The sequence below is a fragment of the Colletotrichum scovillei genome (genome assembly GCF_011075155.1).
Source record: "Colletotrichum scovillei strain TJNH1 chromosome Unknown Contig00006, whole genome shotgun sequence".
NCBI classification, from domain to species: domain Eukaryota; kingdom Fungi; phylum Ascomycota; class Sordariomycetes; order Glomerellales; family Glomerellaceae; genus Colletotrichum; species Colletotrichum scovillei.
In genome coordinates, this window is record NW_023336264.1 from 4,224,446 (window position 1) to 4,241,122 (window position 16,677).

General features: G+C 54.1%; 5 protein-coding genes across 5 annotated transcripts; 4 read left to right on the top strand and 1 right to left on the bottom strand.

Moving 5' to 3' along the window:
* Positions 1 to 229: 229 nt before the first annotated feature.
* On the top strand, positions 230 to 3,252 carry HER10_EVM0002635 (vacuolar protein sorting-associated protein 1). The gene is made up of 5 exons (XM_035472339.1): positions 230 to 650; positions 722 to 856; positions 938 to 2,580; positions 2,633 to 2,717; positions 2,774 to 3,252. Exons 1-5 carry the CDS (start codon positions 595 to 597, stop codon positions 2,940 to 2,942), a joined length of 2,088 nt encoding a protein of 695 aa, XP_035332302.1. The 5' UTR covers positions 230 to 594; the 3' UTR covers positions 2,943 to 3,252.
* A 673-nt stretch (positions 3,253 to 3,925) lies between these two features.
* HER10_EVM0011242 (short-chain dehydrogenase) lies at positions 3,926 to 5,614 on the top strand. Its single transcript, XM_035480679.1, has 2 exons — positions 3,926 to 4,830; positions 4,918 to 5,614. Exons 1-2 carry the CDS (start codon positions 4,324 to 4,326, stop codon positions 5,377 to 5,379), a joined length of 969 nt encoding a protein of 322 aa, XP_035333363.1. The 5' UTR covers positions 3,926 to 4,323; the 3' UTR covers positions 5,380 to 5,614.
* Positions 5,615 to 6,341: 727 nt separating this feature from the next.
* HER10_EVM0002747 (CoA-transferase family III) lies at positions 6,342 to 7,547 on the top strand (the record flags this gene model as incomplete). Its single annotated transcript, XM_035472444.1, has 3 exons — positions 6,342 to 6,461; positions 6,519 to 6,844; positions 7,001 to 7,547. 3 exons carry the CDS (start codon positions 6,342 to 6,344, stop codon positions 7,545 to 7,547), a joined length of 993 nt encoding a protein of 330 aa, XP_035332318.1.
* A 1,433-nt stretch (positions 7,548 to 8,980) lies between these two features.
* On the bottom strand, positions 8,981 to 9,760 carry HER10_EVM0002663 (uncharacterized protein). Its single transcript, XM_035472365.1, has 2 exons — positions 9,520 to 9,760; positions 8,981 to 9,459 (listed from the first exon to the last, which is right to left on the bottom strand). The coding sequence occupies exons 1-2, from the start codon at positions 9,670 to 9,672 to the stop codon at positions 9,169 to 9,171; spliced, it is 444 nt and encodes a 147-aa protein (XP_035332307.1). The 5' UTR covers positions 9,673 to 9,760; the 3' UTR covers positions 8,981 to 9,168.
* A 557-nt stretch (positions 9,761 to 10,317) lies between these two features.
* Positions 10,318 to 16,196, top strand: HER10_EVM0004384 (helicase associated domain-containing protein; the record flags this gene model as incomplete). The annotated part of the gene is made up of 10 exons (XM_035474032.1): positions 10,318 to 12,596; positions 12,675 to 13,044; positions 13,090 to 13,248; positions 13,294 to 13,944; positions 15,033 to 15,090; positions 15,213 to 15,446; positions 15,517 to 15,735; positions 15,803 to 15,861; positions 15,909 to 15,958; positions 16,022 to 16,196. 10 exons carry the CDS (start codon positions 10,318 to 10,320, stop codon positions 16,194 to 16,196), a joined length of 4,254 nt encoding a protein of 1,417 aa, XP_035332496.1.
* Between the last annotated feature and the right edge of the window lie 481 nt (positions 16,197 to 16,677).

A 16,677-nucleotide genomic window follows, 5' to 3' on the forward strand; every position in this document is an offset into this window, starting at 1 on the left:
GTCACGTGTGACACCTGTGCCCAAGTGGGAGAAGTGGGAGGTGGCCTGCCAGCCCAACGCCCCACCGAATGCTGTTTCGCTGCGCCTGTCGTTGTCGGCAGAGTGACAGGGGGGCTACGACACCAGTGGGGACCGGACGCATGTGGCTGGTGCGTCAGGGATCCCAGGCACACCTACAGTACTCTCAGTCTCGGGACAGCAGCAGCAACAACGTGTGTACCAAGTACGGATAGGCTCTTGACATCTGTGATCAGGGCCCGGTGCTTGCGACGTCTGCCTCCCACCATTCCTCAACCAAAAACACCTGCAAACTTGCAACTTGCACGATACCTCGCATCTTTGCTGATATACATACCCGTCGACGCCGACACAAAGGGGGTACTACGACTGCCCTCGATTTGATCTGCGCGCCCGCCCTCTTCCTCACCTCCTTCTCGAACCCCAACCCCCCTTTCCGGGAGCTTCCACGTATTGCGATTCAGGAGCCATCTGCGACACTACTCTCGACAAAGAAGTCTGTCCTCGACTCGACCCTGTCCTCTGCCCAACACACGACCACAACATCTCCCCAAAGCTCCACGCCGCATCGCAACAATGAGCGCGCCCCCCGCTTCCAGCCAAGGTGGTATCTCGGATCCCGCCTTGATCACGTACGTGACGCCCAGCAGCACCTCTCGACCCCTCGATGCACTTTGGAAGCTAACTATGCGCTGCCCCTCAGCCTCGTGAACAAGCTTCAGGATGTCTTCACAACGGTTGGCGTCACCAACCCTATCGATCTCCCTCAAATCGTCGTCGTTGGTAGTCAGTCTAGCGGTAAGAGTTCCGTCTTGGAGAACATCGTAGGAAGAGACTTGTGAGTGTGACAACCACCACCCGGCCCCGCCATCACATGTCTTCCAGCCCTCGAGGCATCTAACCACTTTGATCCTTTCAGCTTGCCCCGAGGCTCTGGAATTTGCACCCGTCGACCCCTCGTCCTGCAACTCATCAACCGTCCCGCGACTTCACAGAATGGCGTCGAGGAGGTGGAAAACAGCACCGACAAGGCGGCCAACGCCGACGAATGGGGCGAATTCCTCCATATCCCTGGCCAAAAATTCTACGACTTCAACAAGATTCGCGATGAGATTAGCAGAGAAACGGAGGCCAAGGTCGGCCGCAACGCCGGCATTTCACCCGCTCCCATCAACTTGAGGGTGTACTCCCCGAACGTTCTTACTCTCACCCTGGTCGATTTGCCAGGTCTGACCAGAGTGCCAGTCGGAGACCAGCCCCGCGATATCGAGCGCCAGATCCGCGACATGATTCTCAAGTACATCTCCAAGTCCAACGCCATCATTCTCGCCGTCACAGCTGCCAATATCGATCTTGCCAACTCCGACGGTCTCAAGCTCGCCCGCGAGGTCGACCCTGAGGGTCAGCGAACGATTGGTGTTCTCACCAAGGTGGATCTTATGGACGAGGGCACTGATGTGGTTGATATTCTGGCTGGACGCATTATTCCTTTGCGGTTGGGATACGTCCCTGTGGTCAACCGTGGCCAGCGAGATATCGACAACAAGAAACCGATTATGGCAGCCCTGGAGAACGAGAAGAACTTCTTCGACAACCACAAGGCATACAGGAACAAGAGCTCTTACTGCGGAACTCCCTATTTGGCAAGGAAGCTCAACCTTATTCTGATGATGCACATCAAGCAGACCCTGCCCGATATCAAGGCTCGCATCTCGAGCTCACTGCAAAAGTACTCTGCCGAGCTGGACAGCTTGGGACCCAGCATGCTGGGCAACAGCGCAAACATTGTTCTCAACATCATCACCGAGTTCACAAATGAGTGGCGGACGGTCTTGGACGGCAACAACACAGAGCTTTCCAGCACGGAATTGTCGGGTGGTGCGAGAATCAGCTTCGTGTTCCACGAGCTGTACTCCAACGGTGTCAAGGCTGTGGATCCCTTCGACGTGGTCAAAGATGTTGATATCCGTACGATCCTGTACAACTCGTCCGGTTCCTCCCCGGCTCTCTTCGTTGGCACTACTGCCTTCGAGTTGATTGTGAAGCAGCAAATCAAGCGCCTGGAAGACCCGAGTCTGAAGTGCGTGTCCCTCGTCTACGATGAGCTGGTGCGCATTCTGTCTCAGCTCCTGGGTAAGGCGCTGTACCGCAGATATCCTTCTCTCAAGGAGAAGGTTCACACCGTGGTTATCAACTTCTTCAAGAAGGCCATGGAACCCACCAACAAGCTGGTCAAGGATCTCGTGGCTATGGAGGCATGCTACATCAACACTGGTCACCCCGACTTCTTGAACGGCCACAGGGCTATGGCTATGGTGAATGAGCGCTACAACCCTTCCAAGCCCGTCCAGGTTGACCCAAAGACCGGCAAGCCTCTACCGGGAGGCACTCCCAGAGCGTCCAGCCCAGTTGTGCCTGAAGATGCCGCCAACGGAGGCTTTTTTGGCAGCTTCTTCGCCGCGAAGAACAAGAAGAAGGCTGCAGCCATGGAGGCTCCCCCGCCGACACTCAAGGCTTCCGGAACGCTGTCAGAGCGTGAGAACATTGAGGTGGAAGTCATCAGTATGTCTCCTTTATCCCACTTTACTTGAGAAACGCTAACCATGAAATGCAGAGCTGCTCATCTCTTCCTACTACAACATTGTGAGGCGGACCATGATCGACATGGTTCCCAAGGCCATCATGCTTACCCTTGTTCAGTGAGTACACACACCAAGTTTCGTCAGTGAGATTTGGTCAGCTAACAGTAGGGCAGATTCACCAAGGACGAGATGCAGAAGGAGCTCTTGGAGAATATGTACCGCACCGACACTCTGGACGACCTGCTCAAGGAGAGCGACTTCACCATCCGCAGAAGAAAGGAGTGCCAGCAAATGGTGGAGTCCCTTGGCAAGGCCAGCGAGATTGTCAGCCAGGTCCAGTAAGAGACGCGAGACGACATACAAAGTGGCTTCTGAGAAGCACTCCAATTTTTTGCCTGCTGAGATGCTGGCCGCCCCATGCTTCCGGGGGCACGAAAACTAGAAAGAGCGCGGCGTTCAGGCGGTGAAATCTTCCCAAAAATCGTCGGCGGAGACCCTGGAGGCGTGGGAGGCGGTAGACAATCGGACAGCAGCGGTTGCGGTGATAGTCCTTTAATGAGAGTGGCATACATTTGTTTCTTGTGATGAAGACTGAATCAAGATGGCCAAAGAGGATATAGCAAGAGAGAAGCAGCAATGAAAGATCACGTTCCCAATCCGCTTTTCCTTTTCCTGTGAGACGCGCCTCAATTTCCAGTCGATAGCCTTTCTGAATTGGCATGTGCTTGGTTTGCGACACTTTACGGGGCGTTATCAATCATGCTCTACAGATTCATCATTCAGACGATCTTTCGAGACGCACGTTCGTCCCTCTTAAGGATCCGGCTAGCCGGCCGTTGGCTCCGGATTCAAGACTACTTCAATGTGACCAAGATCCGGTAGATCATGCAATCAAACTAAACCTTGACCTAGATTGGGATCACCTGGCGTTATTTCGTTTGGCGTATGGAAGGAAAGCTGGCGCGGCTCCAGACTCGATTTAGAGGGCGGATATAGGTATCAAAGTAGCGTTCATACTTCCGAATGCCAGCCACTATGGCATAAGAGAGGAGCAGATTGGATGCAGAGGAGAGAGGTACGGATACGTCTTGGAGACACGCAGGCGCACGGGGGTATTCGCCCGGTATTCCGTACTCGCTACCTATCGTGCTAACGAACATCTCCTTTTTTGGCTTTTTCACCTCATGTTACGTCGCGCTAGTGCGCAGGTTAGTGTTCCACGTCGGTCAATGCCTGCTCGCTGAGCTTGGTGAAACATTTCCCGGGTAGCGGGAAGCATCAGGGTAGCTTCCGTGCTCTGTCTCTCTCACACTCGCTCTCCGTCTCGAGGTTCCCTCCCCTTCCCCGCAGCATTGAATGGGAAAGCTTGAGCTCCGGGAGAGGGAGGTCTAGACAAGGTCTAGACGGATAGGTCGGGAGAGGGGAAGGGGAAAGGTAGACCGTAGAGGTAGGTATCTAAGAGAGAGAAGGGGGGAGATTGTGTTAATAAACTCACCGTGCCCTCCCTTACCTCCCTTTCTTTATTCATTCTCTGCGTGCATTGTTCCATATACGACTACAAACTTCCGACTTACCAGAACGTCATTAACCGAAAGACGCGGATATCTAGTGCTGTAAGAAATACAGCTACAGAGCTTCTTCGAAGAATTAGGCTTAGTAGCCAGGGTTCCAAAATTTCAAGAGAGGAACGAATCAACAAAAGAAGAAGAAAAAAGCCGACAAGATGATGGCAGTAGACTTCCTCCGCTCTCAATTCAAAAAGCTGCCCTACCCTTCCGACGACTGCGCCGGCCGCACCATCATCGTCACGGGCTCCAACGTCGGCCTGGGCCTCGAAGCGGCGCGACACTTTGTGCGGCTCAACGCCGCCAAGGTGATCCTCGCCGTGCGCAGCACCGACAAGGGCGAGGCGGCCAAGACGGACATTGAGCTGACGACGGGCCGGCGCGGCGTCGTCGAGGTGTGGCCGCTGGACCAGGCATCGTTTGAGAGCGTCAAGGAGTTTGCGGCGCGCGCGGACAAGCTGCCGAGGCTGGACTTTGCGGTGCTGAACGCAAGCATCGCGACCGGCAAGAGGGTCGACGCCGAGGGGTGGGAGAGCACGATTACGGTGAATGTGCTGAGCACGTTCTTGTTGGGGTTGAAGTTGTTGCCGGTGCTGAGGAGGACGGGCAAGACGCATAATGTTACGCCCAAGATTGTGATTGTCGCTTCGGATGCGAGTCAGATGGTGAGTTTTTGTTGTGCTTTTTTCTTGCCCTTCTCTGTCAAACTGCGTGTGATGCCATCCACTTACACGCACTTTCGTACCCCGCAGGCCAAGTTCCACGAACGCAACGAGGAAGACATTTACAAGGCCCTCAACACCAACAAGAGCCTGACGGACCGGTACAACACGTCGAAGCTGATGCAGGTGATCCTGGCGCGGCAGATGGCCATCGCGGCGGACGCGTCGGGCAAGGGGCGGGTGCAGGTGACGACGCTGAACCCGGGCCTCTGCGCGACGGCGCTGTTCCGCAACATCCCCTTCCCGCTGACCATCGTCGTCAAGGTCGGGCTGAAGCTGCTGGCGCGGTCGGCCGAGGTCGGGTCGCGGTGCCTGACGGCGAGCGCGTTCGCCGGCGAGGAGGCCCACGGGCGGTACATGAGCGACTGCGTCGTCGTGCGGTTCCCCAAGGTCATGCAGGGCGAGGAGGGGGAGCAGATGCAGGTGCGGGTGTGGGAGGAGACTGTGGAGCTGCTGAATGGAGTTGATCCCGGCGTTTCGATGAACCTTTGAATGCGCTTTTGGAGGTTGGGTTGAATGGTACTAGGTGTGATGATTCTGTTCGTGAACAATAATTTGCAAGATACCTTTTTGGGGGGAATATGTCATGTTTATTGCTCTCTGGGCAGTGTTAGGAATTGCTTTACTTTCTCACGCGAGTGTACTGGTATTGATCTGAAGCAAGGACATCTGAAGGATATCTACAATCTTGGACGACAGGCATGGCCCAAGTATCAAGGAGAAAATAGTCTTACAATGCCAAATCATCAATTCTTCCCGATTATTGTTATATCTACTATCTCATGCACAGAAGTGTACCTAACATAGAGTATAGGTACGCAGGGGCTGTATAAATTGTATCACATATCACCACTTAAGATGAATAAACTTCAATAAGGGCTGCTCTTGTGGATATGCACTTTGGGGTGCTTGGCACTCTCAAAAGTGATAGAAGTACGGAATACTCAGGAGCCAACGAAATCCCATCCCATCCCATCCCATCCCATCGGCCCTGTGTTCAAGTCCATTTCCAGCAACCACCTCACCTCAGCTTCAGGAACCCCACACCGAGAACATCATGCACCAGCAATAAGGTGCTCACCGTACCCCACAGTAGCTCCCGTCCCGTCCCCCCCGCGGTCCGGTGCCAGTACTAGGAGTTGCTTGTTTTCAGCAACTCCGACCACCCGCCCACAGGCGGACACTGCCTCGGCTTCTTGGGAGCTTCCCCAACTCTAAGTTTACCGGGCTCATGTCTCGGTCACAACTCACAACCGGGACGTCTTTATTTCACAATTCTGCAACAATTTCATCTACATGTATCCGTAAAGATTTCTTACAATATTACAAACGAGTACTTAGTAACCTGGAAACAAGCACATAAAGACCTTGTCATTATTCCAAGTCTTCTTATATTTATCCTCATCTTACTCTCAACCATCTTCAACATTGTCTAAGTGAAATACTCGGCAACCATGGTCGGCCCTCCGCCCCTAAAAGGCGTCAAAGTCCTCGAGTTCGCCGGCCTCGCACCGGGTCCCTTTGCAGGCATGCTTCTTTCCGACGCAGGCGCTTCCGTCCTGCGCGTCGACCGCGCCATCGAGGGAAGCCGCACGCCCCTGCCGACGGAAGACATGCTAGCCCGCCACAAGGCCTCCGTCGCCGTGGACTTGAAATCGCCCGCCGGCCTCGCCTTTGTCAAACGTCTCGCCGAAAGGGCAGACGTGCTCATCGACCCCTTCCGCCCGGGTGTGCTAGAGAAGCTGGGGCTGGGGCCCGAGGTCCTAGAAAAGGCAAACCGGGGCCTGATTTACGGCCGCATGACGGGGTTCCGAAGGGACGGGCGGTATAAAGACATGGCGGGCCACGATATCAATTACCTCGCCGTGTCCGGGGCGCTGAGCATGCTCGGCCGGGACGGGGAGAAGCCGCACCCGCCGTGGAACATTTTGGCCGACTTCGCTGGCGGCGGGGCGATGCTGTTCCAGGGGATCCTGATGGCGCTGCTGGCGAGGGAGAGAAACGGCGGGAAGGGCCAGGTCGTGGAGGCGAACATGGTGGACGGGTCGGCGTACTTGGCCACGTTCCCGCGGTTCGCGCTCAAGAACCCGCTCGGGGACAACGGGCGCGGGAGGAACATGCTCGACGGCGGGTGCCCGTATTACGATACGTACGAGACAAAGGACGGCAAGTACTTTGCGGTCGGGGCGCTGGAGCCGCAGTTCTTTGCGGCGTTTATCAAGGGGCTCGGGTTGGCGGGGCAGGGGTGGGAGGAGGAGAGGTTCGATCGGGCGAGGTGGGGGGAGCTGCGGGAGTTGTTCACCAAGATCTTTAAGAGTCGGACGAGAGAGGAGTGGGAGAAGGTTTTTGACGGGACGGACGCGTGTTGTACGCCCGTGTTGGAGTATCGCGAGCTCGAGACGGAGCCGGCGAGGGAAGGGGACCAGAGGCCGGCGGTGACGTTGGTGGAGACGCCGTGTTTGGCTGTGGCGGCTGGCGAGGATGGGGATCCGAGACGGGGGCAGGGGCCTGGTGTTGAGGGGGGAGGGTACGTCGGCGTTCCGCTTACGCCTGGCGATGGTGGTGAGAAGGCGCTCGAGGAGTGGCTTGGTTGGAAGAAGGGGAGAGAGTTTGAGGTTAGGGAGGGGACGTGGGTGCTTAAAGAGAAGTCTAGGCTATGAAAGACTGCCCGGTGTTGAAGATTGATATTTTGTAAGTATGCCTATAACTGTTGGGGTATTCGGTCATCCAGCACGCCTCCATCATATATAAGTTTTCTGGTGTTGTTCAGCGTAAACAAGTTGCTACCCCAGACCTTGTTCTTTTCATGTGTGTTTTAGTCACTACGTAACCTCATGTTAGCTTTATTGTCGTGTCAATAGCATGTAATCATGTGCTAACTTTCGCCAAGCATGAGCCGAAATGCGAAGACAGCGTGCCTCAACTCGGACTTGGTGGTGGGTTCGGCGGTGGTCGAGGCGAGGGGGGATCTTTCCTCGACATGTCCGTGATTGTGACCGAGGTAGCTGCTTTACGTATCACGTAGATACAAAGACTTAAACGTCGCTATTTTCAGAGGATTAGTCGATAGTTTCGAGGTATGGTAAGGTGCTGAGCATACCCACGCTCTCTTGAATGACAGTACTTGCCTCCAGTAACTTCTCATAAACATGAACATTCTGATTTCTTAAAGAAAGTCGAGCATGAAATACTTTTTAGCCTGCTTCATTAGAGAAAAAGCTGTGCCAGGAAACCATCCTTGGAGCAACGTCGGCCTCTCTTCGTACACACTCAGCCGCCAACAGCTGCGCGCTCCCGTTCCGTTCCCTGACCGCCACTACTGCCTCTTCATTTCTTCTTGTCGGTGGTGAGAACGTAGTAGTCTGAGGTGTTTTTTCCCTTGGCCGCCAGCACCTGTCCATATGCCGGAAGCCGTTCCCGCCTGTGCCGGCCCGGGGAATGTCAAAGGTGGCTGTCATCTTGTCTGGTCTGCATATCCAGCCCGTCGAAATCCGACGGCTCGCGCTCCCCGGCATGACTGAGGACCTCTCTGGGCTCGCCTATCAGATGCGAGGCTTACTTGAACGTGGGGGGAAGGTGTGGTGGCCCGACTTTGTAGGCGTGTTGTGGCACTGCGTTGTCTCTTGTTGTGCAGACTATCTTCCTCCGGCTCACCGCCACGAGTATGGCTGTCACTGCGGATGCGGAAAAAGCAAGTTGACCCTGACGCTGTACGTACCGTCACAGAGGGCGGAAGTGTTCGGTTTATAGCAGGTTCTATTTCTGTAGTTTGGATGCCTGCTACCTTCATAGAGATAAGTTGTTGATCTATGCGCCAGTCTTCACCAGATGAAAGCACGCAAAACGTCTATCACGACTACCGCAGTCAACAAGGTCTTGAAGCGCCCTGCGCTATGGAATAGTTTGGCACTCAGAAATTAAACATACTCTCCGTATGAGTCCGGTGATGTCTTTGAAATCTTAGGCGCCACTACGGCTTCCAGACTTCATGCCCCTGTTGCTGGCAATACTGTACGGACTGTAAATTTTTGAAGTCCATATCAATCATACCAGCCACTCATAAACCCAGCCTTCATTTTGAGGCCTATTTATCCCTTGTGCGATATCTTCATGGCATACCAGTACTGATATTGAGGTTTGATTCCCACCAGAGGGCATTCGACTTCCATCAGCGAGATGCCTTTCAGCCAGCGTATGCTCTGTTCAGAGACTAGTTGCAGAAGCGATCATCATCATTGCAGCTTTCCGATACGAGATTTACCACGTTATCTGGCAGGTATCTCACAGAACCTTCTGAACCAACTCGACTGTATCGAAGAAAGCTTCTCGCTCAGTGTCAACCTTAGTGAGCCCAAGTCCCACCACGAGCGTCCTGCGATCCTCGGGATCTCTCGTGGACATGAGACTGGCAATCTGTGCTGCGTAGAGCTGCCCCAGCGTTTCTCTCTCATCACCTCCACCTCCTAGAAGAGTCTTGGGCGTCAGGTGGACAGATGGGAGAAGGCCCTGGCTGGTTGAAGGCAGGCTCAGGTCAACCATGCCGCTTGTGGAAGCTTGCAAAGGTACTTGGATCTTTAAGAATGGTCAGTAAATCAACTTTGAACAAATCTCAGGGAGACTTCGAGGACGCACCCATTGCGAGAGCTTGCCGTCTTGTGAGATTGTCAATACAAACTTGTCGGAAAAGGAAACTGAAGTGACTTCTGTTGGGACGCCGTTTACTGTTCCCGTTTCCTGCCTGCTTCGTGCGGGGAAGGCCTCTTCTCTGATTCCCTGAGGTTCCATCGTGTTGGATGTCCCGAGATAGTACCTTTGGGGGACAGAATGATTTTGTATTGAGTCTTCTCGATTTTGGGAAGTGCCTGTACTATTTGATCGTGTAGGCGTATGATGTAGGTTGTTTATTAAAGTCTCAAGTTGGACTTGTAGGTTAACTCGGACTGCAGCCAGTGAGGGACTCGTCGGACCCACAGCTGCGGGCGACAGGGGTGTGAATCGCCCCGCACTAGGCCGAAAATAGCCAGAGGACTGGCGGTCAAGACGGCAGAACCTTTTCCATCCAAAAATTTCCAGAATTTGGCAGTGCATCTTAGCGATCCTCAGCGTTGAGTGAGAGAAACGTGAGACTTCACTTAACGTGCATCTCCTAATCTTGATACCCTTGTTAGAATGCCAATTTCCTGGCGGTATTGACAATTGTTTTGCAACGCATTTTTCCAAAATTTGATCGCTTTTCTAGGCTTCGACGGCTTGATCAGATTTCACCTGGATCAGCAACGAAACTCGGTCTCATCCGCCTAAACTTTTTCTAGTGAGGTGAGAGGCCGCATAAGAAACAGCGATTTTTGCTTCAGTCCAAAGCAACACCACACACCACGAAGGATCTGCGTTGAAGACAAATTCGACCTTGTCATTGTCACACAAATAAAGATGGGAAAATTCGTCCCAAGGCAACGAAAGCACAAGGTGCTCGCTCGCGAGAGGGCCAAGGAGAACGGCACCATCCCCCAGGACTCGAATGCGGATGAGATTCTCCCCGAAGACCAGAAGCGTCTCCAGGAAAAGAGAGCGCAGCTCAAGGCCGAATTACAAGGAGACGGTGCCAAGGCCAGCGGCAAGAAGGCGAAGCGGTTGGAAAAGTACATCACCAATAAGCTTCGCAAAGATGAGAATCGCGAAATCCTCGCCAAGCTCGCGCAACAAAAGGTCGACACGAGCCTGTTCACGAGCACCAAAACTCTCGGTCAGGGCAAGGAGTCCAAACGCCAGGCTTTGACGAGGGCGTTGCGGGAGAAGAACGCCGGGTTGGCAGTCGACGCGGATGCAGAGGAGCTGCTTTATGAGGAGAGAGAGGAGGCCCCCGAGGTGGATTCTGACGACAGCGAAGATGAGACTTCAAAGGCACCCAAGTCGCAAGCTCCCAAGGCCACAGTCAAGGCACCTGCGCCGGTATCAGCAGCGAAAGCAAAGTCAACACCGATCTCGCCTCCACAAGCACTAGCACCTGAACCGACACCTACACCTGCACCTACATCAAAGCCGGAACCGCAACCCGCCGCATCTATAGGCTCTGGTCTGAAGCGTCCATTAGATGTCGATGATTCGGGACGGCCGGTGCTTCAGAAGCGTCAAAAGAGAGGTGGCGTAACCTCCAAATTCTCCATTGCTGAACCAGAGAAAGCGAAGGATGCAGAGGACGAATGGAACGGCCTGAGCGATGATGCAGAGGACAAATCAAGCGATGAGGATGACAATTCAGCCGAGGAATCTGAAGAATCAAGCGAAGGCTCCGGAGAGTCTGAGGAAGACAACGAAGATGAAGACGAAAGCGAGGACGATGAAGAGTCTACCAGCACAAGGCAGTCTGCCTTCAAGGCCTGGGCTCTTGCGCAAAGAAACGAGGCCCTTGGTTTTGAGGGAACAACAGCGGCCTCCACAGCACTGGAAATTCCTAGACCAGAGAATTTTGAGCCACGCCCGCTTGAGCAGGAACCGCTGCCTCAGGAACTACAGCCGACAACAAACCTTGCACGCAAGGCATACGCTGTCGCTGTGACGAGAACGCCAGAGATCCAGGAAGTCCGCATGAAACTGCCGGTGGTCGCTGAGGAACAGAAGATTATGGAGATGATTCACAATAACGACATTGTCGTCGTATGCGGTTCTACAGGTTCCGGTAAGACGACTCAGGTGCCGCAATTCTTGTATGAGGCTGGGTACGGTTCTCCTGGCTCTGCTACTCCGGGCATGATTGGCGTCACGCAGCCCCGACGAGTTGCTGCCGTGAGCATGTCAAAACGTGTTGCGCAAGAATTAGGCGACCACTCGGACAGAGTCGGATACCAAATTCGATTCGAGGGTACAGCTTCGGCCAAGACGGCCATCAAGTTTATGACGGATGGTGTGTTGCTGCGAGAGATGGGGCAAGACTTCTCTCTGAAGAAATACTCGGCAATCATTATCGACGAAGCTCACGAAAGAAGTGTCAATACAGATATCCTCATTGGAATGCTGAGTCGTATCAACAACATTCGCAAGGGCGACGACAAGGTCGATCCCTCGATCAAGCCACTCAAGATCATCATCATGTCCGCGACGCTAAGAGTCGAAGACATGACCAACAACACCACACTATTCCCCACCCCGCCTCCTGTGGTCGAAGTCGAAGGAAGACAACATCCTGTCACGATCCATTTTGCAAGGCGGACACAGTCTGACTTCGTCGAGGAGGCCTTTAACAAGATTATGCGTGGTCACAGGAAGCTACCGCCAGGAGGCTTTTTGGTATTCCTTACCGGTCAAAATGAAATTAGGTATCTGAGCAAGCGCCTGAGGGAAGCATTTGGTGGCTTTACCGAAGCTAGCGCACCCAAGGTCCAGATCTCAGCCACCGATGCGCCTATGGAAGTCGAAGATATCGACTTTGGCGAGGTTGACGATGCCATCGGTGCCGACATCGATGACGGCCTCGATGAGGATGAGGACATGGAGCACGAGGACGATAAGGAGTTCGAAATTGAAGGAGAGGAGGGAGAAACGGGACCCATGAAGATGCAAGTCTTACCCCTTTACTCTCTCCTGCCGACTAAGGAGCAGATGAGGGTATTTGAGGATCCCCCCGAAAATCATCGTCAGGTCATCCTGGCAACCAACGTTGCGGAAACCAGTTTGACGATTCCGGGCATCCGTTACGTCTTTGACTGTGGCCGGTCCAAAGAGCGCCAATACGACCGCTTTAGCGGAGTACAAACTTACGAAATTGGCTGGATCAGCAAGGCCAGTGCCAGCCAGCGTGCCGGTCGTGCCGGTCGTACGGGGCCCGGTCACTGCTACAGACTCTACTCCTCAGCCGTGTACGAGAGAGACCTGCCCGAGTTCACGGACCCCGAGATCCTGCGGATGCCCGTCGATGGTGTCGTGCTCCAGCTCAAGGCGATGAACCTCTCCAACGTCGTCAACTTCCCCTTCCCGACGCCGCCGAACCGTATGGGTCTCCGCCAGGCCGAGAAGCTGCTCACCTACCTCTCGGCCATCGCGCCGGAAGGCCAGATTACAAAAATCGGATCGACAATGTCCATCTTTCCGCTCTCGCCCCGCTTCGCCCGCATCCTCCTTGTCGGCCACCAGCACGACTGCCTACCGTATACCATCATGATGGTGGCGGCGCTCTCGGCCGCCGAGGTGTTTGTCCCGGAACACCAGGCGATCCCCTCCCTCGAGGCGCGCGACGAGTCCGAGTTCCGCCGCACCGCCGACATCATCGCCGAGGATCGCCAGGCTAATATCAGACGCCTCTTCAACGCTGCGCACAAGAACTTCTGCTACCTAGACGACAGGTCCGACGCCATCAAGCTCCTGCAGGTCGTCGGCGAGTACGCCCACGACCCGACGGAGAAGTGGTGCGAGGACCACTTTGTCCGCTATAAGGTCATGAAGGAGGTGACGCAGCTGCGCCAGCAAATCACCGAGCTCCTCCGCGCCAACATCCCCGCCTTCAAGAACCTCAAATACCAGGACCGGCTCGACGCCCCCTCGGACAAGCAGGTCGCCTACCTCAAGCAGATGGTGGCCGCCGGCTTCATCGACCACGTCGCCCTGCGCGCCGACAAGGCCCCCGTGCCGCCCGAGGTGACGCGCAAGCCCGGCCGCGCCATCGACGTGCCCTACATCCCGCTCTCGCCGCTCGGCGTCGGCCACGGCGCGGAGAAGTACATCTACATCCACCCGACGTCGTCGCTCGCCCACCTCAGCCCGGCCGAGTGCCCCGAGTTCGTCGTGTACTCGCAGCTCCAGCGCGCGACGCAGGGCGCCGACGTGAACAAGACGCCCAAGACCAGGATGCTCGCGCTCACGGACGTCACGGGCGGGCAGCTCGCGAGCTTGGCCAAGGGCACGCCGCTCGTGAGCTACGGGAAGCCGGTCAAGGAGATTTCGTCGACGGCGAATACGCGCGAGGTGTGGGTTGTGCCGTACCTCAGGGCCGAAGGGGTCGGTGGTCAGGGGTGGCCGTTGCCGATGAAGAAGGTCGTGCAGCGCAGGGTTGCTGGTAAGGGATGGGTTGTTGAATGAAACGCGGGGGAATCAAAAGTTGGTATAAGCATATTTTCAAAAGAATAGAATGGATCACAAGACATTCACTGTTACTCTTATCATCTCCACCTTGGCGGCGATAATGAATCGTCGATTTACGGTGTTAAAAATTCGGCTTCTCCCAATTAGTCGAAACTACAACACGAGGCCGACTAGAGTCAGTTCCTTTTCCCTCTGATTCAGTCCTTCACCAGTCGTACCGGCAGAGCCGCTTGTACATGAGCGAATCGGGTGAGAAGGTACCTTTGGACGGAAACTCCTCCTCGCCCCAATGCCAAACCTCTCAAAACAAGAGTCAAAACCGGCCGGTGATCCAAACACGTGGCGAGCTGGGCCGGTTGAATCGGTTCATAAACCTGAACCTTCTTTTTCCGACACAGGGGTTCTCTTCGCACTCAGTATGGGCCATGCGTTCTCCTCCCTCCTTCTCCGTCTTTCTGTTTTCATCGGCTCGTTCGCGGATGAAAGGGGAGGGGGGGAAGGCAAGTCTGAGATTCAGGCCTCGAGTAATACACGGCACACACACTCGGACACGGGTGGCCCTAAGGGAACTTCGGACGAAGGAAATTGTGAAGCGGGTAAAGCTGCAGATGCACGCCCGTGGCCGGGCCCGAGCGAGACTTGACTTGTACTGTCTTTTTCCTTCGAGAAGGACGTTTTCCGTTTGTTCTAGTGTCATTTGTTGTCGATTCTATTCGTTCATCGAAGGAATACCAAATTTCTGACCTTTTTAAACGAAGCCGAAGTGAAGCCCAAGATAGCACGCGGGGTATAGCCGACTATCGTGACGACGACCAACAAGCTTTACTTGTTGCTGATTCATACTTCAAACTTATTTCTTTGTTTACAAAATCGTTTCAATTTGGAATTCACTCTGCTCGAGTGTGGACTAGAGGGCTCTTACGCAATACCGTACCCGTCACAGGACCGTCGTTACTTACAGAGAGTCCCCCCTCCCTCTTCCGGACCTGGCTCCGATGATATTGCAACAGCAGAGGTCGACCTGGAAGGAAAACGAAGCCCTCATTGACGAATGCATGAGCGCCCTCCGCGAGATTGAGATGAAAATGACACTCTTCTCAGGCGTCGCCGTCGTCACCGGCGCTGCTTCAGGTAAGGTCACACGTCAAAATCTTTGACTCTTGAACGCCATAACATCCAATCATGAAATCAAAAAATAGGCGAGAGTAAGGATGAGATAGAACATAAGACTGGGACTGACAGAGGGAACTCAGGCATCGGCCGCCAGGTGGCAATCTCGTTCGCCCGTGAGGGTTGCAAGCGCATCGCTCTGCTCGACAGAGACGAGGACGGCGCGCTGGAGACGGCTCGCATGTGCCGGGAGGCCAACGGGGAGACGCGCACTTTTGTCATGGAGATTGACAACCGCAACGACGAGGACATTGCTTCGTGTATGGAGAATGTTGTCGAGGAATGGGGCCGGATCGATTATGCAGTCAACTGTGCTGGTGAGTTTATTCAGGATTGTCCTTTGACGTCCCTGAGCATACCGGGAAGACTATTGACGGTAATATGAAGGCATGTTTGGACCAAAGGCACCGTCACACCTCCTGACGCCCGCCGAGTTTGACGAGATCACCAATATCAACTACCGCGGCACATGGCTATGCTCACGAGCGGAGCTCACGCACATGATTAAGCAGGAATCCATGAAGACGCACGACGGCAGACCAGGGAACCGGGGGGTCATTGTCAATGTTGCGAGTAATCTCAGCCTGGTTAGCCGGCCAGAGACACGTGAGTCCAAGCCGAAAATTCGTCCTTTCTTCCATGTGTGAAGGACCACAGCTGACAAGGATGATAGCGGCCTATAACGCTTCCAAGGCGGCTATCTTGAGTATGACGAGAAGCGATGCCATCGATGTGGGTTTTCTTCTACGACGAGAGACTCCAAGTCTGACTGCTAGTAGTATGCAAAGTACAATATCCGCGTCAACTGCGTGTGCCCAGGGATCATTGAGTAAGTTCTGGGAGTTAACTGGATGAAGGGTCTTGATCATGAAAGCTGACCGAGGCAATTCAGCACGCCAATGACAAGCGAAGTCTCATCAGACGATCCCATGATCGCAGTAGCGCCAATGAAGCGGAAAGGAACGCCGCAAGAAGTTGCCGATGCCGTCTTATTTCTCTGTAGCTCCAAGGCATCCTTTATTCACGGCGCCTCATTATCCGTCGACGGCGGCTACGTTATCAACTAAGACTGAGTCTCTTTGGTTCCCTTGGTTTGATCTGTTGGACTATCAAAATAAGGATGAGAGAGAGACATAAATAGAAATGGACAGGAACATGGCCTATAGAGAAGATTGGCCATGAAGAAGCCAGTTGAAGAGAAGCCTGGCGAGAAGATTGAGATCAGTGAATCATAGATAACATTGTTGGGAGACCATCGAAACAAACTTGCAGAGTGTAAATACAGTCACTTGCGTCAATCAAAAGTAGACTTACGACGTTCACTTTGCCATTGCTTAGCGCTGTATTGTCTAAGCCCTGGGAGTATTGAAGACGAAGTAAGGGCAAAATGTAGTACGCGTAATGTCGCAGTCTTGGCAGAAAATCACTAAAGTCAGAATAACAAAGTCTCCGAAGCGTTTTCTACTTGTTGCGCAACGTTCGGGCGGTGATCTTCTTGTGGGATTTATCCTAGTATTGAAATAGAAAGACTAGCGCGATACGACGCCA

Coding starts and splice junctions, on each gene's coding strand:
- HER10_EVM0002635 (XM_035472339.1), top strand. CDS start 595: ATGAGCGCGCCCCCCGCTTCCAGCCAAGGTGGTATCTCGGATCCCGCC. Junction 857..937: donor AACATCGTAGGAAGAGACTT/GTGAGTGTGACA, acceptor TGATCCTTTCAG/CTTGCCCCGAGGCTCTGGAA. Junction 2,718..2,773: donor ATCATGCTTACCCTTGTTCA/GTGAGTACACAC, acceptor ACAGTAGGGCAG/ATTCACCAAGGACGAGATGC.
- HER10_EVM0011242 (XM_035480679.1), top strand. CDS start 4,324: ATGATGGCAGTAGACTTCCTCCGCTCTCAATTCAAAAAGCTGCCCTAC. Junction 4,831..4,917: donor CTTCGGATGCGAGTCAGATG/GTGAGTTTTTGT, acceptor CGTACCCCGCAG/GCCAAGTTCCACGAACGCAA.
- HER10_EVM0002663 (XM_035472365.1), bottom strand. CDS start 9,672: ATGGAACCTCAGGGAATCAGAGAAGAGGCCTTCCCCGCACGAAGCAGG. Junction 9,460..9,519: donor ACGGCAAGCTCTCGCAATGG/GTGCGTCCTCGA, acceptor CCATTCTTAAAG/ATCCAAGTACCTTTGCAAGC.